Source organism: Anguilla rostrata, chromosome 10, assembly GCF_018555375.3.
Source record: "Anguilla rostrata isolate EN2019 chromosome 10, ASM1855537v3, whole genome shotgun sequence".
Lineage (NCBI taxonomy): Eukaryota > Metazoa > Chordata > Actinopteri > Anguilliformes > Anguillidae > Anguilla > Anguilla rostrata.
The window spans coordinates 34,412,201-34,435,268 of record NC_057942.1 but is presented as its reverse complement, the minus strand read 5'-3'; the positions used below and the strand labels follow the sequence as shown (position 1 = coordinate 34,435,268).

General features: G+C 49.8%; 1 protein-coding gene across 1 annotated transcript in view; it reads left to right on the top strand.

The window, feature by feature from the left end:
* Positions 1-23,068, top strand: part of wdfy3 (WD repeat and FYVE domain containing 3) — a 67,681-nt gene that overhangs the window by 14,026 nt on the left and 30,587 nt on the right. Inside the window, 16 exon segments of the mRNA XM_064353219.1 lie at positions 403-512; positions 3,035-3,196; positions 3,680-3,872; positions 4,670-4,856; positions 5,356-5,522; positions 7,082-7,549; positions 7,920-8,027; positions 10,259-10,452; positions 11,507-11,967; positions 15,015-15,098; positions 15,955-16,135; positions 16,654-16,868; positions 18,386-18,498; positions 19,249-19,480; positions 21,252-21,352; positions 22,807-23,025. Coding sequence (XP_064209289.1) covers positions 403-512; positions 3,035-3,196; positions 3,680-3,872; positions 4,670-4,856; positions 5,356-5,522; positions 7,082-7,549; positions 7,920-8,027; positions 10,259-10,452; positions 11,507-11,967; positions 15,015-15,098; positions 15,955-16,135; positions 16,654-16,868; positions 18,386-18,498; positions 19,249-19,480; positions 21,252-21,352; positions 22,807-23,025 — 3,195 coding nt within the window.

The window sequence follows — 23,068 nt, the reverse complement described above, 5'->3', positions numbered from 1 at the left end:
GACATTGTCAAGTTTAACGGCTCATTGAAATTGGATAGATTGCGAATTGTTACTCTGTGTAAGACAGAAATTGCTCTCCTGGATTCTACAATTTTGTTCTGCACCATTTCTAAAGATGAAAACTATGCCACAGTAACACATCATGTTACCGCAACATATATTTTATGTGTGTGAAGGGTATTTGGCATTCAGTGCATTGAGTACCTCATGTCATGTTGCCTGCTATGCCAAAGATCTAGGTGACAGAGAGACAGTGTGATTTCAGGATCTGTATTTTGCTCATTTCAAACTCAGGGGCTGGCGTCTTAAATTAATCCATCCCAGCATGCACCGCTGTACGGGTGCATTTCTGCCTTTGGTTTCTAGTGTAACTGAAATGTACTGGGTGTAATTTCTCTGCAGAGGCAGCCAGCAGAGCCATTGTCCAGTTCCTGGAGGTCAATCAGAGCGAAGAGGCCAGTCGGGGATGGATGCTGCTCACCACCATCAACCTCCTGGCTTCATCTGGACAGGTGTGTGAGGGTCACTACCTTCAGCTGGGGTCAAGGTTCAAGAGCAAATGGCTTACTGTCTTCGGCTGGGGTGAAGTGTCAAGGGTCAAGTGTGAATGGCTTACTGTCTTCAGCTGGGGTCAAGGGTCAAGTGCGAATGGCTTACTGTCTTCAGCTGGGGTCAAGGGTCAAGCGCGAATGGCTTACTCCAAGGTTGTCCAACCCTGTTCCTGTAGTTATACCGTCCTGTATGTTTTCATTTCAAGGCTAATTTGGCACACCTGATTCTACTAATTACCAGCTTGATGAGCTTTCTAGCTGTTGAATAAGGTGTGCTTTGATAGGTTTGGAATGAAAACCTGCAGGACGATAGAGTTCCAGGAACAGGGTTGGGCAGTCCTGGTTTATTGCCTTTGGCTGGGGCCAAGGGTAAAGTGTAAATGGCTTAGCATGCTGTGAACAATATGTATGGCTCTTATTCTTCCTTTATGTCTGGATTGCACTCACTGCCATTACAATTCATTCATTCATAATTTGGTTATTTACTCTGTTATGGGAGGATTTGCATTTGCATTGGCTCTGGCACATTGAAGCTGCAAATGTTTTTCTGAAGTGTTTTTATATCTGATTTATATTTTCCTCAGAGGGGCTGCTACTATTGCTTTCAAATGGAATTTCTTATTTCTGTTTTTGGGATGATAGACTGGGGTGGGACTTTGAGGGGTCTGATAACAACCATTTTTTGGAGCTGGTTTCTACAGCGTGACTTCAGGTTGGTGAGTCACCCTCATCTCCCCTGGCCCCTTGAGCCACTTTGTTGGCTGACTCCTTTCTCTCTTATTTGTGGGGGTGGAGCCTCCCAAAGGGGTGTGACCTCATTTCTTAAAGAAACATCTCAGGCTGTTTACCGCTCTCTTATGCTTCCTGTGTGAAGTGATGCTGACTCAACAGCAGATCTAGTGCAACAGCACTGCTTCAAGGCAGTCTTTCCTAAGTCCAGTTCCCTTTGTATGCGACGGAGGGGGGGCTGTGTATTTTGTATTATGGGCCCCGGTATGCAGACAAAAGGCCGCTCTGGATGCACCCCCCCCCCCCCTCCCGATAGCGTGGGCGGGACAAGAGCCGAGCGTACGCCCCAAAAAAAGGCTGGCCCTTTCAGCATCCGCCCTCGCTTCGTTACCTCGGACGATTTCTCTCTCTTTTTTATCTCCCCTCGCCTCGGAAAATGAAGACGCTCCCCCTCTCCCCCCCCGGCATGTCAGGTGTAATTTCTCCGCGGCTGACACCGTAATTGGGCGGCCCCGCCGCGGAGGGGAGAAGTAACCTTGACCCGCCGCTCCCCGGTTTGTTTAGCCGCGGCGTTGTTATTCCGTCTCTCCCCGGCAGTTAACCCCCTCCTGTCGGCCCGTCTCCTCCCGTAAGCGCGGATTTACCGCCAAACCCCCCCCGCGGCTCGTAACCTTGAGGGGAAAACTGGAACACGCTCGAGATGTGCGGTTTTGTATCAGCGTAGAGATCCATCGTTAAGCGAGTAGAAGATGAGCAAAACATGTGGTGCATTTTAGATTCATTCAGAAATCAAACTGTGCGTGACAGGATGATTTTGGCTTATTGATAATTAAAATTATATTATCTGACATAAAGCCTAATGTATACGGCAGGTGTTTTCACATTCCGTAAGTCTGTCCTGGCACACGTCCAGATAATCACCATTTACAGTGCTTTACGTTCTTTCACTGACAAGCAGAAAGAGCATTTTTGTGTTCCTCTGTGTTTACTGATCTGTGTGTCGAGAGCTACGATTGCGCCTTGTTATTTTTCTCAGCCGGGACCCGGTTCCGGATTAGATGCGCCGATGCGCTAGCTGCGTCGGTTTGGTAAGCTTCGAGAGATTCAGAAATGGCGATCAATCTTAAGGCTTTTTGTGTAAGAGGTGTGAGAGAACGGCGTCGCCGAGCCGTGAAGAAAAGCGAAAAAGCGCGACTCGTCTTCACGGATGAGCTCTTAAGCCGACGGCGCTGCGCTTTTCCCCCGGATCGGCAAACGGAGGCGAGCGGACGCCGCGCCGTGGGTTACCCGGGCTACGGCCGCGCCTCGCGTCTCGTTAGGATGACAGACGCCTCTGGGGAAGACGACATTTTGCCTCACGGTCAAGCTCGCGCGACTAGGAGTTGTGACATCTGTTCAATCTTCCCTAAGTGCACGGCTTAATATAATGATACTAATTAAATAAGCGGGATAGCAGGAACACTCTAATTTCCACAATGGTGTGCATTTTTAAGGGAGCCGTCTGAAACACTGGATGAGACGTTCTGAACTTAGAATCAGCGTAACACCAAGTAACAGGCCATTGGTAAGACATTACAAAACCAGATATAGTGGAAGTAACTTCACACACACATAAACGCATTACACACAACCACAGATAAAAGTGTAAGCAGTTTACATGCTACTCTATACTGCTCTGTATTAGGCTATGACCTAACAGACTGTGTATAGTGTCATATAATTCTGACCCACTCGTGGCCTGTGTTTCTGTGCAGAAAACGGTGGACTGTATGACCACCATGTCAGTGCCCTCCACGCTGGTGAAGTGTCTGTACCTCTTCTTCGACTTGCCGCACACGCCCGAGGCGGCGAGCGCCTCGCCCACCGAGCTGCCCCTGGCCGACCGCCGCGCCCTGCTGCAGAAGGTCTTCGTGCAGGTAAGACTGCGGTCGCGCCGACCGCGTGCCACGGTTAGGGCTCGACCCAGAGCTGAGGGGGAGAACTGGACCTCATTATGGGCATCATCTTAAACTGCAGGTCCCTGTTCCTTTGCGCTCACGATGGGTTATCTGGGATATCTGATACAGTTAACTCCATAATGTTTGGGACAAATGCATATTTTTAATTAATTTGTCTCTACTTTCATTTAGGTAATAATAATATTTTACAAACATTATCGTGCCCTGAAATGGTGGCGCTATGTTTAAAAACTGTTTGCTGTAATTTCTACATGGTGAAGCCAAAGTGTATAAAAATACCCTTAAATAGAAGCTGAGCATGTGTTCCTTTAAACCCGGTGTGAATTTGTTGAGATGTGTGTAGAACACAAGCTTCAGTAACACTTCAGACCCTGGGGGGGAGGTTGTTGAGTTGAGGAGTGGGCCATGTGAGACGTGACCCCGCCCCTCTCCCCATGTCAGATCCTGGTGAAGCTGTGCAGCTTCGTGTCCCCCGCGGAGGAGCTGGCCCAGAAGGACGACCTGCAGCTGCTGTTCAGCGCCATCACCTCCTGGTGCCCCCCCCACAACCTGCCCTGGAGGAGGAGCGCCGGGGAGGTGCTCATGACCATCTCCCGCCACGGCCTGAGCGTCAACGTGGTCAAGTACATCCACGGTGCGCTTCTGCGTTGGCGGTCATACTCGCCAAATTAAACACTGCGCCTGTTACACCCGCTGCAGCCAGTCGATCTGACATACTTTTTAAAGTTAATTTCATATTTTAACATATGTCAGGCTATGCTTTAGTAAGCAGTGTGTCAGCAGTAAATGCATTCATTAATTTGCGTAGACTCAGAACGTCTGGTACTCACTGCCATATGGTATTTTTTTTATGTACCTATGATTACAATTCAAACAGTTTCCTTTTGGATTCTGCATTGGAGACCGTGTTTGTTAGTGTAGTTAGACGATTCAGTTGGATAGGTGATTATCTGGAAAACACCTGCAGGTGTTGGATTGCGTTTAGCTGTGACAGTAATCTGCACGGGCAGCCAGTGTATCATGGTATCAATTCTAGTGGCTGTTACACACTGGGAAGGGAAAGAAAATTCCGGAAAAATGGATGTGCTCTCACAGAGGACAAAATGCAAGATTAAAATGACACTAGAGTTATGGACTTGGTGGATTACACTTGGGGCAGACACTCAAACATATATGGTTGTGTCGTTGCTCATTTGTTTCCCATTGTAAGAAATCAACTCTTTATAATACTGTGTGATGTCTCTAGGGAGCTCTTTCAACATGAAATAGTTCTGCAGTACATGCAGTCGATTATTGCCGGCACCTCAGGCTGTTACGTTTTCAAAGTAATATGCTACAGTACATTTCATCTCAACCGTTTTGCTATTACGCCATTTTGTTTTTTGTGTTACGACTGCATGAAAAATGTAACGCGGAGCGTTGTTTCCGCAGAGAAAGAGTGCCTGTCCACGTGCGTCCAGAACATGCAGCAGTCGGACGACCTCTCGCCCCTGGAGATCGTGGAGATGTTCGCCGGCCTCTCCTGCTTCCTGAAGGACTCCAGCGACGTGTCCCAGACCCTGCTGGACGATTTCCGCGTGTGCCAGGGATACGCCTTCCTCTGCGACCTGATGCTCAGGTGCGAGGGGGGCACTAAAGCGAAAAGGCTTCTGGAGTTGAACTTGTTCATTTACAAGCTTTTGTTTGTGTTCAGCCGTTCATATCCTGTTTCACTTCTCTAACTGTTATTTTTATTGGGGTCAGAGAATCCCCTATAAAAGGTGTCTCCACCTTCTTCGAGATGGAAAGTCCCTCTGAACTACATTCTAACTGTTTAGAGGGAGCTTTGTGTGAATGCAATTTTAGAAATTGACCATGGTCATGGTGAATATTTTTCTTTTGTGGAACAAACAGAATTGTGCTTTGGTTAGAGGTTAGAGTCAAGAAGAAGGACATGGATGTTTTAATTGTAGTGGTCGAGCCACAAAGGCTAAAGATATTCAGATCTTCCGTGTTGTACTTTCATGTATTTTTTTAGAAGAGGCAATGTCAGTGTGAACAGATGGCGGTTAGCGGGGTGGTGTTTTGCGGCCCTTGTGTGCCAGTGCGCGCGCTAATCCCACGCGTGGTCTCTGCAGGCTGGAGCAGGCCAAAGAGGACGACGCCAAAGACGCGCTGAAGGACCTGGTGAACCTGGTGACGGCCCTCACCACGTACGGCGTGAGCGACCTCAAACCGGGGGGCCTCACCACGGGGGCGCCCTTCCTCCTGCCCGGGTTCGTGGTCCCGCAGCCCTCCGGGAACGGTCAGTACCGGCCTTCAGAACCCACCGTGTGCCAACACACAGACCTTTGGTAGACAGAACCCACTGGGGTGTCAAAAGGTCTCATCGAATGTTGGCCTTGTTCAAAAATCCAGGACCTGAATTATGTAAGATGTCAATTTAGAATTTTATTCTGAATTCCAACCTGTTTGGTATTGAAAACAAGCCAATCTATTTTTCTGAAGAGTAGCGAGTTTCTAATAAGTACAGATTAACTGCAGAAGTTCAATTTTATATAGAATTTTATACGAGTGGAGGGTAAAGCTGTATCCCTTGTATACATGGCCATGTACCACATTTATTTAACTGCTGTTCTGAGAAGCAAGGATGCCTTTTGTTGTGTGTGTGTGTGTCTGTGTGTGTCTTTTTTGGGAAGCTAAACAAAGGTTTTATTTTTAACTTAAATTAACATTTATTTGATTCCCAATTCCAAAATTGTTGTTGTGCCTTGTCGTCTGTGGAATCGAGACAATTTTGGTGGAACGGAGCCCAGTCAGAAAAATAACATAATATATATATAATAACACATGTTGTAGCACTAGTGCTAGATATTTTATAAATAATCACGTTTGGTGATTCCACGCAGTAAACGGTCCTGCAGCCATTTTTTCTGAGCCATTTTCCAGCACGTGGGCGGTGGTGTGAAGTTTTAAAGAAGTGCATTTATCCAGGATTAACTCTGTGCCAGTAGCTGTTTAGGGTGTGGTGAACATTCCTTATTCTCTTGGTGTTTTTAGCCTTGGGGCACTCTGTAGAGTTACCCTCTATGTGTGTGACCTATTAGCTGCTATTTTGTTATCTAATAGTCTTTTTTGAACGACTTTAAGCCATCATTTAACAAGGTAGTTGAACCAGGTCCACCTTGGCTTCTGTGAATTGATTACTTTTCTTATCAGGAAGTGCTTGGAATCCCCAGGAGAAATAAAGAGGACAGGAGCTTAATTAAGAGGAAGGGACTTATTGGGTCTGATAAGGCGCAGGTGGCTTTGCGCGTCGGGCCAGAAGCACGAGCTCTCCGCTCTCCGCAGCGTTCAGGAGGGAGACGTGCCGCGGCGTTTCCGTGGGAGATTCGCACACCCACAAGCGGCGGATTAGTCTGTTTACACGCCCTGTCACTTCAGGTTCCCCTGGCACGGACTCCTTTGATGAAGACCTCAAAATGAACCACAGAGTGTGTCCACGCTCGTGTGCAGCGAAGCACATTAGAGCCTGAATGGCTCCTTTGCATGAGCGATGAATGACGGATTAATTTGCCTGTGGAAATGGCCGTTGGGAAGGATATCGGTAGATCAGCAAATTCAATGCTGCAGGGACTGATTGAGGACTTGCGGGTTTCTGACATAAGGTTTCTTTGTCCTTAAAGCTTTCATTTCTTTTATGATCCTTTTACAGTGTGGATGTTGGTTCAGATCTCAAAAGACACTTGACTGTAGTGCAGTAGTCCATATTACTGTGCTGTAGCATGTTTGTGAAGATTTTTGTTCTTGAACGGAGAGCATGTCTGATATTTTGACCCTTTTCTTGCCATGCGGAACCTCCAGGGCACGCGGTGAGGAACGTCCCGGCCTTCTCCGTGCTCCACAACGCCTTCCTGAAGGCCAAGAGCAGCCGGCTCACCCGCTCCATCCTGGAGGCCATCGGCAACATCTACATGGCCGACCGGGCCAACTACTTCATCCTGGAGGCCCAGCACACGCTGTCCCAGTTCGCCGACAAGATCTCCCGGCTCCCCGAGGCCCAGGCCAAGTACTTCGAGCTGCTGGAGTTCGTGGTCTTCAGCCTGAACTACGTCCCCTGCAAGGAGCTGTTCAGCGTTAGCGTGCTGCTCAAGTCCAGCACCTCGTACCAGTGCAGCATCACGGCCACGCGCACCCTGCTCAAGCTCACCCGCCACGACCCCGTCTTCAGCGAGGTCTTCCGCGAGGTGGGCCTCCTGGAGGTCCTGGTCAACCTGCTGCACAAGTACGCCGCCCTGATGAAGGACCCCGCCCAGGCCCACGTCGAGCAGGGTGAGGAGGAGCTTCCGGAAGGTTCCGCACTTCCATCTTGAGACAGGCTGACGTTGAAAAAACTCGATCTATTTAATGATACGAAAACCGAGAGTTATTTTTCTGGCAGTGGATTGACTGAGCTGTCAGTTACTTTTGCTGTTTTGTTTTCTTGCTGTAAATCACTAGGCGAGCGTTTGGGAATGAATGCAAATTTAGCTGTGTATTTTTGTGCACAGATGTGGAACAATTCTCCCAGGTCGTAGTGAAAGATGCTTGAGCGGGTTGTGGAAGTCATTGTGATTCAGGCCAGTAGTAACAGACTCACAGATGGTCCAGGGCAGTGGAGGGCTGTGCTGTCCATCACACGCTTGTGACTCTTTCCCTCCAGCCTCTGGCGGCACCAAGAACAGCAACCAGGCGGAGGAGCAGAAGCAGCTGGCCTGGCTGGTGATGGAGACGCTCACCGTCCTGCTCCAGGGCTCCAACACCAACGCAGGTGCGCTCTTCACCCCCCCCCCCACCAAATCCTCAGCCGCCAGGCTTCCTCAAAAACCGCCTCTTTGTGGCGCCTTGCGCGGATCCGCACCCCGGGATTAACGCGGGCCTTAATCCTGACGGAATCCCCTGATACCCCGCGGATGCGCCAGCCGCGTAATCCCCGAAGCCCGCCGGTGTCATCCGCGGGGCTCTTTGTCTGGCCGATAAAGGCGGAAAGTCGGGAGGGGGGAATGACAAAGGACTCGTCGGGCGGAGGTTACACCAATGGTGGCTTCCGCCGTTGAGCACCGCCGTCGATGCCTGCAGACAGCCCCGAGATATCGGCGTGACGCTCTCCCCTCCTCGCCCTCGTTTCCCGCCCTTTTCCTCGAGCTGAAGCCAGGGGCTAGCCGGCCTGTTCTGTTCTTCCAGGGAGAAAAAAACAGCATCCATCCCCCGGGGACCAGGCTCACACAGCGCTTTCCTTTGTGCTGTCACTCAACCCCCCCCACTCCCCCCTTCCCACAAACCCAAACGGGCTGCTTGGCGGTCAGACTGCAAACAAATGTTCCCACACAACCCCCACCCCTCTCCCCCCCCCCCCACAGTGGTGTTAAGATTCACTGCGGTATCGGGTTCAGCCAGTGGCCTGTCACTGCAGGTTAATCTCTCTTTCTTAGCTACTGCCTCTGAATCTGGCTGTAAACTGTGGCACATTAAATACTGCTGTGTCACATCGCCTGTTGTCCTTAAACTGGCAACCGTTAGCTTCTGCAGAGGTTCTAGCCGGCACCACATTTTGAACGCGGTGTAATCTCTAGATGAAACCCGAACACACCTGTAATTAGCGCTGTAATAAGTCTATTTTAACAGGAAGGCGAGCCCTCATTTACACCTACGCTGAATAACCGTCACACCTAAGCCTATGTATTTACATAATGACTGTGCTGATTATTTCAAAGTAGTCTTTCGCGTGCCGTACGCGGAGAAAGAATGTCTGCACTTCTGATATAACGAAATGAAAGAAATCGTTCTTTGAATCGTTCTTTGAAAAAGCTGTCCTTGCCTTTTGAAAGAAGGCATTTGTGTATTTTTGTTTTCACCAGACGGGATATCGAACACGTTTTCTACACCTAGGGCTCGGTTGTTGCGCGTGGAGCTTCTAGAATATTCCGGTTCATACTTTATCACGAGGCCTCTCTGTCTTCAGCTATGCGCTGACGTACTCCGTACCTGTCTGCGCAGGTGACAAAGTGGTTTTTCTGAAGCTGGCATACATATTTTAGGTCTAGTGTTGAGTAGCTCAGTAAAAACGCAGAGTGAACGCCCTCATACGCAGTTGCAATCTCCTGTGCCCAGACACCCACAGAATACATTAAAGATGCATAAATTAAACTTCTTCCAGGGCTAATTATTTTTGCTTTTTGGTTGTATGGAATAGAGTATCTTAGTAGAATTTTTTGTGAGAGTAATGCTTGTGTGTGCTGTTCTTGTGCCAGCTCTTATACTCGTCTGCATGAATGCATGTTCTTTTCTGAAATAATGCTGTCGTTGGCCTTTTCTTGTCTTTTCTTTTGTTTGCCTCCACTGTAATTTCATTTTGTAGTGGAGGCAAAAATGACTTTTTATTATCGTTATTTTTTTTATTTGGAAAACACAGTACAAGAAAAACTGTTGAATAAAATAACATCTTGTTCTTGTTCTTGCTCTTCTCCTTTCTGTGGCTTGTGTAATAGCATAGTGGCAGAATTAATGGGTTTCATCAGCACCTATTATATAGAAGCACTAATACTGAAGTAGCAGTGTGTGCTCCGTCCAGGTGTGTTGCATAGATTACCGCCATTTTCTTTGAAAACTGTGCGTTTTTTACATTTTATTTGCATTTTTTTGTGTGTGTTTGCTCGGCGTGCCGTGTCAGGCTGTGGAGAGCGCACCTCTGATTTTCTCTCTTCTGCTTCGTGCTGTCACGAATGCCTCCATTTCGAGAGTGAGATTTACGCTACCGAATTTAGCCTCCGGTTTGCCTCACGTCAGCTGACGGGGTTTTCTAAGAATCAAAATTACCCCTTTTTCACCTGAGTGATTTTACTGTTTTCTATTTTCCCACTTTCTCTCGATCTCCCTTTCCATAATAGCTTTTTTTCCCTCTCTTTAATATTTCTCTTCTGTGTATTGCCCTTTCGATCGCTCTTCCCCTAATTGCTTGTTTGTCTCTTTTCCTGTGTCGCTGTTTCTGTCTCTCTCTGGCAGGTCTGTTTCGGGAGTTTGGCGGCGCGCGGTGTGTCCATAACATTCTGAAGTACCGGCAGTGCCGCGAGCACGCTCTGATGATCATCCAGCAGCTGGTGCTGTCGCCGAGCGGCGACGACGACATGGGCACCCTGCTGGGCCTCATGCACTCTGCCCCGCCCACCGAACTGCAGCTCAAAACCGACATCCTGAGGGTGAGAGGCTGACCCGCCCCTGGCCCCGCCCCTGCACCTTGCCACACCCCCCTCTGTGCACACCCCTGACCCGTATGAGCACCTGTCCCGTGTAATCACTTGTCCAGTGTAAGCACCTGTCCCGTGTGGACACGATGTCTGTTTTCTTTAACCACTTGTCCTCTCTAGACAGATTTTGTATAGCCACCTGTCCCCTGTAGACACCTGTCCTGTTTCACACCTGTCTCTTTGTGAAAATATATTGAAAATCTATATTTTTTGTTTGATGATTACTGTTAATTGTGCTGCCAAAATCGTCTTCAGAAGACTTCTCACTCAAATGGAATTCATTAGCCTGAGAAAATGGAAATTTTCAAAAGCTACTGGCATAAAAAGATCCCTTGATGTGTGGCATTCTCCTGTAAATTCAGTTTTATTGTGCTATTCTACGCTTGTAAGGTCTCCTGAAACTGGAAAATAACGTGCAGACATACAGACACACACACACGTACACGCATGTTTATGCTGTAATGTTTCAGTAATTAAATAATGATTGTGAAAGGTAAAATGCTTCATTCTGTGACTACAGTGTGGGTCTTCTCTACTCAGTGTGAAGCTGCTTCTTTCAGGTGCAGCTCAGAGCGATTAAGCCTGTAATCACTCTGCTTTTCCTGCCATGAATCATCAAGGGAAAAGAATCAGTCTGCTACCTTCCTTCCAATTATTATTTATCACGTATGGGAGATTTTCCGGTAGCAGTCAATAACTGCCATTTTGTTTTTTTGTTTTTTTATATGAGAAAAGGTAGCCTGGCTGTTTCGCTCAAACGTCGCTTGTTCAGATCACAAGGGAGCAGCTTTAATATATAAAAAGGCTAACCGTGCTGGGAGCCAGGCTTGTGTGGAGGACGCAGGTGTCAATGCTGAGTCATGCTGCGGTCGACTGCGGTCGTGTTTGAGTATAGCAAACCCAACGGACCAAGCCATCTCATCCCTTAATCTTCACCCTCTCCCTCCTCCTCCTCCTCCTCCTCCTCCCCCCCCCCCCCCCGCCCCCCCCCCCCCCGCCGCTCCAGGCCCTCCTGGCGGTCCTGAGGGAGAGCCACCGTACTCGCACCGTCTTCCGCAAGGTGGGCGGCTTCGTCTACCTCACCTCCCTGCTGGTGGCCATGGAGACGTCGCTGTGCTCGCCGCCGCGCAACGGCTGGGAGAGGGCCAATCAGAACCAGGTGTTCGAGCTGCTGCACGCCGTCTTCCGCACGCTGACGGCCGCCATGCGCTACGAGCCGGCCAACTCGCACTTCTTCCGCACCGAGGTGCAGTACGACAAGCTGGCCGACGCCGTGCGGCTCCTGGGCTGCTTCTCGGACGGGCGGAAGGTGGCGGGCTCGGCCGGGGCGCTGCCCTCCAACGCCCGGCCCTTCCAGAGGCTCCTGGAGGACGAGCCGCTCCCCGCCGATGGGGTCTGCCCGCGCCTGCGCCACTGCAGCCGGCTCTTCGTCTACCTGTACAAGATGGCCACCGACTCCTTCGACAGGTAGGACCCCTCCAGAGAGCCTGCAGGCCAGTCAACGCTAGGTTTCCTTTTCTTAGTTTCGGTGGTGTTTTCTCAATTATATATTCATTAGGATTTCACAAGGTTACAGTAAGATCGCTGTGCACTAGTTCAGTGTGTAGCAGTTAAGGTCAGTCCCTCAGTACATACAGGAACGGGGCAAGGCAAGTTGGAGGAGAATAAAAAAATAAATAAATAAATAGAGTAAGTAAAAAAGAATTAAATTGGGACTGTATAAGATCTTTAAACCACACAATACATTAGGTTTACAGATAGCAATGACAGAAGGAAGGCAATATTTAAGGTATTCCATAGCACATATTACATGGTTCAAGAGCCTTTTCCAGATATAACCATAGATGTGAACAGAGCTTCCAAAATTGTGTGGATTTTCGGAGATCATATGTTAATGTCTCCAAGGGTAGCAGATTAGATACTTGCGTGAGTCACATCTGGGTGGAGGGTACATCTGGTTTGTATTCGGTCACGTTTTCATTCAGAATTTTATTTTGCTTATTTATTCGACAGGGACAGTGCACAATGTCAACAAACGGGCTGCTTTTCAGCTTTGAGCCTTGTTTTTGTACAAAAAGTCCAGGAAGTTTGGGATTTTGTTTGTACAAGAGTATTTGTGTCTAGTCTGTTTGGATAAGCTTTTAGATAGGATATAGCAGGGTTTTTTCTTCAGGAATTCTGTTTCACTTGTTAGACTGGTGTGTGGCTGCTGTGTTGATAAAGTTTTTGTTGACACACCCGTATTTCCTATCTTGTACTGATTGCACTTTTACACCTTTTGCTTTTCAAATGTGTTCGATAGTGAAACTGAATGTTTCACAAGGATTTTTTTTTTAGTTCCCCTTCGGTGAAACAACAAGCAGTATTTGCGTTTGATTTTGGTTGATTTGTGTATTTATTTGACAGGGACAATTTTTCCTTTTCTCTCTGGACTTCAGTGCGTCCTGTCTGTTGCACCACAGGTAGCTCTGAGGCAACTTTTCTTTTTAGTCCCTGTGGAGATTAGAAAAATACAGTAGACACCTTTAAAGATAAACGGGAGAAGTACTAGACACAAACTAGCACATGAGCACAAATTAATTAAGTTCTAGTTAAGTTTACTCAACCGAGCTTGTCTTGCGATTAAAGTCTCTTAAATAGAGATAGGCTCTCTCAACAACATCTCACACCTGAAGTGGGAAGTTAGAGGTTCTCCATCGATCGAAGGAAGTTCTTAATGAGGGCACCTGTGCTTGCCGCAGGTTCCTCTCTGAAAATGCAATCTCTGGGATATATTTAGTTTTACCCTCCGCTTCCTGTAAACCTCGTCGTTTTCGTGCCGTAACAGACAGAGGAGGTGAGGGTTAGTCACGGGAAGTCTTATCAGAGCCAGGGCTGGCGTAGGAACGCGGACAGAGAAGAAAGGGCTTCGCTCGCGGCTCGGCTGGCAAAATGGCGCGGTGACTCATGAAAAGGCCGCGCTGTATCGTCAGCCGAAAACCCGGCTCCTCTTCCTCCTCGCCCTTCGGGACTTTGTTGTGTCGCACGAAGCGTACGCCTGTCAGATAATTTCACTTTGTCCATGCAAATAAACTTGCGCTTTCGTTGTGGCAGCTTTTTCAATGGTGCTCAGTAATTCTGTTTCACTGGCCTTGGATTGAATGCGTTTGTCAATGTTTGTGGGTGAAACTGAATGTCTTCGCACCATTGTTTTATCTCCCTCTCGAAAGTAACGAGCAATAAAATGAAAAGTGTCTACATCTCAAGCTGGGGCAGTAAAATAATAATCGTAAAGAATGAATATTTGATGGATCTAGGTAATTCGTACTAAATGTAAGCTCTTCCATGGTCTGGTTAGAAATCCTGTGATGGTTTTAATGGGTGACATTAACATTGGCATTGTCTTAACCTATAAAGTGTTACATTTACAGATTACATTTGGAGTGTTTATTTCAATGGCATTTTGTGTCTCAAACAGAAGGTGCTCGGCTGAAGGCGGTATAGGTAGTATAAAAGCTCTTATAGAACCCTGTGACTCTCTGTCAGGTTTTCTAAATGATTATCGACTTCCTCTTTGGTTGCCTGGTTTGATTTCCTGTGCTCGGCTGGTTGCGGCTCTGCTGGAAGTGAAGATATTTCACCTGCAAGCACAAGTTCCCTGCAGAGCTCCCGGAGCCTCAGGCATTAAAGGAGAAAAATCAATTAGCCCTCGCATTTATTTCCGAGACACTGCCTGTGTTCGATAGGAAAAGAAAAACACAGACACACACACACACACACACACACACTGACGGTTATTCAGGTCCTGTGATTCCAGAACCGGTTGTTCTCTTGTTTAATGCGTGCCGTTGCGACGCCTGTCGGATTGTAAATCGTTTTCTGCGCCCTCCTTTGCGCTGTTGGGACCGGAGCAGGTCGCGGTTCCTCCATCATTAAGCAGGCTGGTGATGCATTGGTACGGCCTGCGCCACTTCCTGCATTTCTGGGTCAGGGGCCAGCCCCCTCCTGACTCTGGTGGTTGCCAGAGTCAGAGGGAAATCACCTCTTGTGAGGATTAATTGAAAGTCACTCTTGATTGATATGGAGGAACAAGCATCCGTTTTCATGTGTTATCTATGGAGTCTGTGCGGTAAAGACTTTGACTTGCACGTTGATTTTTTGGCTACGTGTGTGCCAATGTGTGTGTGCGTGAGGGTGTCTGTGTGTGTGAGAGACAGATGGACAGACAGACAGACAGACTTATGCATGTGCTTCTGCTGCAGTTCTCCTCTCTGCTTTGAGCTCTGGTTTCAACTGCGACTAACTGCCTCCCTCCCTCTTCTCTCTCTCCCTCCCTCTAACCTCCGCCACTGCCTGGCTGGCCTCTGCTGTGCGTGTGTGTGTGTGTGTGTGTGTGTGTGTGTGCGCGTGTGTGCGCATGTGTGTGCGCATGTGTGTGTGGTGTGTGTGTGGTGCATGCGTGTGTGTGCGGTGTGTGTGTGTGTGTGTGTGGTGCATGCGTGTCTGTCGTGTGCGTTTGTGGTGTGTGTGAGTAGCCGCGCTGAGCAGTTGCCCCCCTGCCTGACGCTGGAGACCTCTCTGCCCTCCCCCTGGGGCACACCAGCGCTCTCCAGGAAGAGGTACTGCGCTCTGCACTCACTTCCCTCCTTTCCACTTCTCTTTCTCTCTCTCCTCTGCCTTATCTCTCCTCCCTCTTCTCCCCACCTCTCTCCTTCCCTCTTTTCCCCTTCTCTTTGTCCTCTACCTTCTTCTCTGCTTCCCTCCCTCCTCTCCTCTCCTCTCCTTTCCCTGCCTCTCCCCTCCTCTCCTCTCCTCCCTCTGGCTGGGATCAGTGAGTTTAGTCTGATCGAGCTGCTTTCCATGCTGACGCCTGCCAGAACTCTTCCTCAGGAGCTTTAGCCGCTAACGCACATGGTATCCAAACCTCCCTTCTGCCCGTGAGAGTGCGCACCCCACAAAGCCCTGCACGCATCCACACGCCGCGTTAGCATCAGGCCGCATTAGCATCGGGCGCGGCCGGCTCGCTAGCTCAGAGGCGAGAGAGACGATCAGCGAAATTTCGCAGCGCGTGACGGGTTCGCATAGAGCCCACAGCGGGCGAAACCGCAGGAGTCCCGCTCCGTCCAATCAGGCGGCTCCTGCGGCCGCGTCGTCCGGCCCCCTTCCCCCGTTTCCGCGCCAAGAGAGGGGGCGACGCAAACCGGTTTTTCTGTGGAGCGTGGACTAATTTCACACCGTCGCTTTTCTCCGAAAAGTGCGTCTTCAAATAATTTCACAGTAATTTAAAATGTCTTCACTCTGTTTATTTCAGCCAAGTTATTTTTCTCAATTAGAAATGGCTGGTTGAAGTGGCATTTAAATCCAGAAAGGTAATGTAGGAGACTGAAAGGCTGAGTGTGTATGCTGTGTGAGCGTATTGCATTGCGTCTGAGGTCACTTCCTGTAAACGCTGAACCCTACGGCGTTTCCCCGCAGACACGGCTATCACGGATCGTCCGCCCCCCTGCCGTCGCTGCCCACCAAAGCCGCGGCGGAGGCGAAGGTCCACGCGGCGAACCCTTCCCAGCATGCCCCGGATTCCGTGGTCATCCACCCCGGGGCGGGGCTGGCCATGCTGGACCTGCTGGCCTCGGTCAGCTCCGAAACCCAGCCCGAGGTACGTCCTGCCACCCCCCCCCCCCCACCCCCACCTCTCATGTCCCGCGTTTGAAGCAAAGATCCGGCGCAGATGGCGAGCATTGTTTCCAGGACAACCTCCCGCCTAGTTTTTCCACAGCGTACAGCTTCAGACCTTAGGTCTATCCACAGTTAAACCTCAGTTCTGACATCCACCGACTGACCAACCCCCTACTCTAGTTAACACAGAATTCTACTAGAATAGTTATTTTTTTACTCAGTCTTGATGTTATGCTACACGAAGTGTACCGGCACTATAGTTAGTGGTCATTACTGATCACAACACATTGACAACAAACACATTGGGCCTGATTTATTAAGAACTTGAGCTTGTGCAAAAGCATTTAGCATTATTGTTTGTGTGTATAGTGTGTGTATTGTAATGGCCTCTAACACGGGTAAAGGATATTGCGCTGTGGTGGTGGTGGATGTTGTGGCTGTGAGATATTTGTTAGTGGCTGTGAGACTGACCACGCCTCCTGGCCACACTTTTCCCAGCATGCCCTAGACCTGCAGCTGGCGGTGGCCAACATCCTGCAGCTGCTGGTGCACTCGGAGCGGAACCAGCAGGTCCTGTGTGAGGCAGGCCTTCACTCCCGCCTCCTCCAGCGCTGTAGCTCCGCCCTCGGCGACGAGGACCACCCCCTGCACCCGCCCCTGCAGAGGACCTTCGAGAGGCTGGCCTCCCAGGCCCTGCAGCCAATGGTGCTCAGGTAAACCTCAGGCTCCGCCCCCTCCCCTGGCTAACCTGTGTAGGCCTTTTTTTTGGTGTTGTCATTTTTGTTGTTATGCTATTGCTCAGTTGTGTGTATTGTATTTTTATTACCTTTTATTTTGTTTTTAAATGTACAGTGTGTTGAGACCTTTGTGGAATGCACTTTAAATAAAGGGTGACTTGACTTGACTTGTCATAAAGTCAGACTTTGGCACCGACTGACTTCACCTTTCGCTTTCGCTCGGAGGTGGAAAATCCAGGTTCAGAAAGTTAATCTTCCCCAGGATTCGCTAATTAGCGCAGCGCTTCAGCCAGGAGGCAGACCCAATTAGCGATATTAGCTGGCCGAGTTCACGGGCGGAAGAAACCACACACCTCTGCTTTCACTTCTCGGGGATCCTCGGATTACTTTCTGGGGGGGGGGGTGGGTGGGAACTGACACCCCGCCAGGTCTCCTCCCTCTCTCCTGGAGGACGGTGAATTAGCGTTAGCGTCGCCTAAGACAGCATTGGAGGCTCTCCAGGCCGCAGACGTGAAGCAGGGCCCGGAGAAGCAGAACTGCCTCGTTCTCATTAAACTTTATGTGCCTGCGCCACGCAGCGCCGAGCTTCCCCTCAGCGCCGCGGTTGTGTAATTACCACCTGTCTGCTGAGATACTTCCTCTGTTCTCGACGTCGGGCCTTGTTACCGGTCTGAGGCAAACTCTCCTCCTGCGGCTAAATGGAAATCAATCACATTTTGATTTCAAATTCAGTTTCGCTCAAGTTCCCTTTGTGTGAGAGAACTGCTGAGGCTGACTCATCCGAGCGTCCGCGTTAGCCGGTTCCTTTTCCACGCGGCCAGTCGGACAGGGTGTTTGCTTTTTCCTGAAAGCCGTTTATTTTAATGGGAAACTAATCTCTCGGCGCACGCGTCGATGTTTCCTCGGTGGATTCCCTGCGGAACGGCGATATTTCAGTAGAACAGCCATAATTCCCTGTCCTCAGGTTACTGTGTAAGCTGATTGTCTTTTTCTCAGTGTTAAAAAAATTTTTACTCTAATGAATGTGTTACATTTTGTTGCTGCGCAGTTTTTGTTAAATGTGGTTATTGGATTCTTATTGATGTTTCACAGACACGGAGGGAAATGTATTCGATTGCTCAAAGCCCTACCTTCGAAAAAAATCAATAACAGACAACAATCATTTTACATCCCTTGCCAAATAAATAATAATCAGGTTTTTTTTTTTTTTTTTTTTTAAAGAGGTTGAGAAACCAGGAGTACACGTCGGGAACCAAGTCCAAATGCCTTTCAGGGATTTTAAAACCTGAAACCTGAAAATAAAATGCAAGCAGTCCGGTTTTCAGGGATATGTAAGATTGTGAGGGGAAAGAGGGTGATACTTCTTTTTTCCCCTCATGTAGAAAAATCCCTGTTAACGACTGAAATACATCCACACACTAAGCGGAGTTCCTGTAGTCGTACCGTTTAATAGCACTGGGGTTATATAGCGCCTTTTCCCTCCTCTTTCTCAGGGAGTTTCTGCGGCTGGGGAACCCCCTGAACTGCGGCGCCTGGGACAAGAAGCTCCTGAAGCAGTACCGCGTGCACAAGCCCAGCTCCCTCAGCTTCGACGCCGAGGCCCGGAGTGAGTGCGCTCGCTCCCCCGCCATTTCCTGTGTGTCCCGTCGCCACGGCAACCTTTCGCTCTCGCGGCCTGGTTTCGAAAGGGCGTCCTGCCCTCGGCCGATTTTACTTCCCGTTGTAGCTTCACTCTGTCTGTACGGTTTACGTAATGCACTGTTTTGTTGCTGGTTTGTGTTGCGAAATTGAATCTGATTGGTCAACTTATTGTCAGATTGGTGAGCTTACTCGGTTACTGCATTGGTTACTGCATTTTCTTTGTATTAATTTCCAGGAAAATGATGTTGACTAGGAAAAGAAATTGCCTGTAATGGCTCTGAAACCTTATTTAGCGATGCTGGTTTGGAAGTATACGGTTCTGTTACACGCATGCTAAGAGCCAGTCCGTTGAGCGAGGCCCAGTGGTTTTTTCTGAAACCGTTCTATTCGTTTGTTGCCTTAGGTTAATCATTTTTTTCAAGTGGCGTTGGGAAAGCAGGATAATGGTAAACAGACAAATTGCGTTTGGACAAAAGGCAGCTGAAAGGAAAGGCAGACATCTCTCTGTGGGGGGGGGTGGCGGGGGCAGGTCTAATCTGCCCCCAATTTCACAGTCCGAGGCGGCAGCCGGAACACGGCAGGAAGTCGCGATCGCGGCGCGGACAAAGGGCTGGATTGCCCCTGCGCGAAAGTGAGGGAGGCCTCGTTTGAACCCCGATTGAGTTCAGGGGTGGTTTTTTAACCTCTGCCACTGTCCCCCCCCCCCCCCCTGCAGACAGCATGACCATGTCCATGGAGGGCTTCGGGCCGGACAGCGCCTTCGCGGGCGAGGACAGCGGCCAGTACCGCATCAGCAGGAGCCTGGTCCGCTCGCCCGAGGGCAGCACCGTGCCCCTCACCCGCGTCAAGTGCCTGGTCTCCATGACGACGCCGCACGACATCAGGCCGCACGGCTCCTCGGTCGCCCCGGCCTTCGTGGAATTCGACACCTCGCTGGAGGGGTTCGGGTGAGACCCCGCCGTCCCCTGCGCCGCCCCCCCTTCCCCCTCCCCCTCCCACTTCTCTGTTCCCGGAACAGCCTAATCCCTCCCCCCCCTTCACCCTGTTTAAAAAAGCCTCTTCATGACTGTTCTTTGTCCCAAATGCCTGTTGGACTGGAAGGCTTCAGGCTCACTTGCACCCACACAAAACCTGTGCATTTAAGAAGCGCAAGCCTAGATAGGCCGGTGAGTCAGTCATAAGACTGGGGAGAGCTCTCTGCATTCACACGCACTGTGAAATTAACCCTGCATTATTTAAATGTGTTATTTAATATTCAGACACTTTCGTATATGTACAAGGCTTATGGCCTATAATGTGTGTTGATATATAAAATGCACAAACACAGTATAAATACACAGACTTGTGTGTGTGTGTGTGCGTGTGCGTGTGTGTGCACATGTGCGTGTGTGTGCATGTGCAAGTATGTGCGTGTGCATGCATGTGTGTATGTGTGCGCGCGTTGTGTGTGTGCATGTTTGTGTGTGTGTGCATGCTTGTGTGTGCGTGCGTGTGTGTATGCGGTGTGCCTGTGTGCGTGTGCACGAGTGTGTGTGCATGCTGTGTGTGGGTAATGCGCATATGTCTGCGTCTGTGTGTATATAATTTTAAGTGGTGTTTAGAAAGCCTGTCATTGTCTCTGAGAGGAGGATTATGGCTCTGCTGGGGAGGGAAGCGGCTCTGGAATGTGTTTGCATGTCATTATCCCCGCTGGCTGACGGCCGCGTGAAGGCTGCGCTCGGCCCGTAATGCAGCTTCCCCCGGCCACCGCCGCCGCCACCGCCGCCACCGCCGCCGCCACCGCACGTGTGATGTGAAAGATAATGCGGCCCATGGGGATCTGTGACACGCGCGCGCACGCACACACACACACACACACAAAAAGGGCCCCTCCCTGCGTGCTAAGTGTCCCAGCGCCGTCTCCGCGCCGCGTAAAGGGAAAACAATAACTCCCCGTCTGGAAGCGTGAAATATTAATGCGCCGCGCGGTCGTCCGATAGGTGGCTAACGGAGGGAGCCGTCTCAGTCAGCCGCAGCCGGTCTGAGCAGGAAACGCAGAGCACCAAGGGACCCCGTGTTTATTAACACGTCTGGGCCAGGGGGGGTTGGGGACACTGACGTGTGTCGGAGGGAGGGGTGGATGGGGGATGCGGGGCTTATCGGAGCAGGGAGGGGCTGCTGGTCCTGGACGCTGCGCAGGCTCAAGGTCGCGGCTGCTCCCGTACACCGCATCCCCCTGGTGGCCAGTAGAGGTGTGACGCCTGGGTGGCACAGGGAGCGTTTAACCCTTTAAGGTGTAAGATCAGGAATATGTGATTAGAATGTTCTCTGAACTGAACATCCTAATGCTGATGACACACTCACTACTAGTAACTGAAAGCGATGGACTTTGAGAACACTGGCTTAGAATAAATAAATAAAAACATTCCAACATTCTACTTTTCAAAGTGTAAACACCTCCCACTGCCATTGTTGCAACCGATGACCTTTCCCCAGTCTGTGGTGGCTGGAATTCACTGGCTAACTGTTTTTACTGTACATGCTCAGATTGTAATTTGACGCGAGTAATTTTTCCTGCTGGAGTTTAGATTTTGCAAAGGGAGAAAATACAATCTTTGGCAAAGGGTTTTGATGCCCCCATTATTTCAGTGTAATTACAGCAGCACCACTATTTGGGCTGTGTTTAGAAGCTTCTGTAAATATGGCTTTGTAAATAAACTGCTTCTTCTCTTCCCACAGCTGCCTGTTTCTGCCCAGCCTGGCTCCTCACAACGCTCCGTCCAACAACGTCAACGCGTCCGGGGTCAGCGACGGGGCGGTGGCCAGCGGCATGGGAAACGGTCAGTGCCGCGGCCCCTCCGCCGCGGTGGGGGCGGCGTCCGTCCGTCTCTGTCTCCCGAGCCTCGGCTTCCCGACGCGAGTGTTCGTTCAGCGCGGCCTTTCAGCACTAAAATAAACACGCTTTGTTACTGCAGCCTCCTCTCTCTCTCAGGCTCAGCTCCTCCTTAAAGAGAAGGAGGAGGAGGAGGAGGAGGAGGAGAGCAGCTGGCGGTGGCATCTTGTTGCCTAGCGCGGCGGCGGCGGCGGAACTCTCCGGAGCCGCCATGTAGTATTAATGGAGCCGCGCCGGTCTCTCTCTGCCTCTCTGGGCGGGCGAGGTAGCGCCGGAGATTCTGCGCTGCCGCGGCGCGCGTGGAGACGGGGGTATATATATATATAGACCGACGCCCACGTCCCCTGGCCTATATTTTATATTTAAACGTGACATCAGCAGCCCTGCTCGCACGCGCTCATTCACATTCCTGCCGCATTACCTGACAGAATCCTGTCCCGATTTCACGCCGTAACTCGGCTGGTTTTGGGGTGTACTGTTCAGGCAAGAAATATCTTTTAGCAGGATTTAACCTGGGAATAGCGCAGTTTATTTTTATCTGCTGTGTTTGTCTGTTTGCTTCCGCCGATTTTTTTATCATCGGTCTGTTTTGTACTTTATTGCTGCAGCTAGGTGTCGGTAGATATCAGAAATGAGGTTTCCATCCTGTTTTTATGCGAATTTTGAATTTTCATTTTAGTAAACCTGAGTGGAAACGCCTCCAATTTGAAAAGACGCAGAAATATTGCAAAAAAGAGACCTAAGTCACATGCATCCACTCACTCAGAAAGCCCAAAAAATGTATATTAAATATACCATTGCATTCCCTCTTTGACATGTATAACCATGATAGGGCTGTTATGATCACTCTTCTAAGAGCAAGTGTGTCTTATAGCTGGCACTCTTTTGATTACATAATCAGGTGTTGCCCTCTTCAGAATATTCGCATAACAGTAGTTGTTGGAAACACACGAAATTCGCTTAACGTTCACTTGGAGGGACACTTACCTAGAGTCTGTTTCCGGCGAGGCCCATTGTGAAGGATGCAGCTTTGATTTCCGCTGCTCTTTGTGCTGCAGTGCTTTTCAAATGGCCGCTCCACTCCTGAGACAAGAGCTCACATTTGATCTCGTCTCAGTTAACAAAGCTCACTCTGCCATGTTAGCTGCAGACGGTCTGCTGGAGAAGGTGGACGAATCCATTAGGGATTCTAATTCAATGGGAATCAATTACCTGGAAATCAGCATGCAGACATACTGGAACAAAAGCTTCATCAGCATCAGTATTCATGGTGAATTTGCTGCTTCATAATGATGAGTGTGACTGAATCAGGGCTTCGATGAAGCAAGGCTAAATCAGGAGTGCCTTCCCTCAAATCTTCGGACGGGACAAATGTTTTTTTTTTGTCTTTTCCTCCTCCAGGGGAGCGTCTGTTCCCCCCTCCCTCGGGCCTGAGCTACTCCTGCTGGTTCTGCGTGGAGCGCTTCGGGACGCCATCCCAGCACCACCCGGTGCGCCTGCTGACGGTGGTGCGGCGGGCCACCTCCTCGGAGCAGCACTACGTGTGCCTGGCCCTCGTCCTGTCCCCCAAGGACCGCTCGCTCACCGTCTCCACCAAGGAGGAGCTGCTGCAAAGCTACGGTGAGCGCCGGGACACGCCCTCACGGGCACGCCGACCAATCGG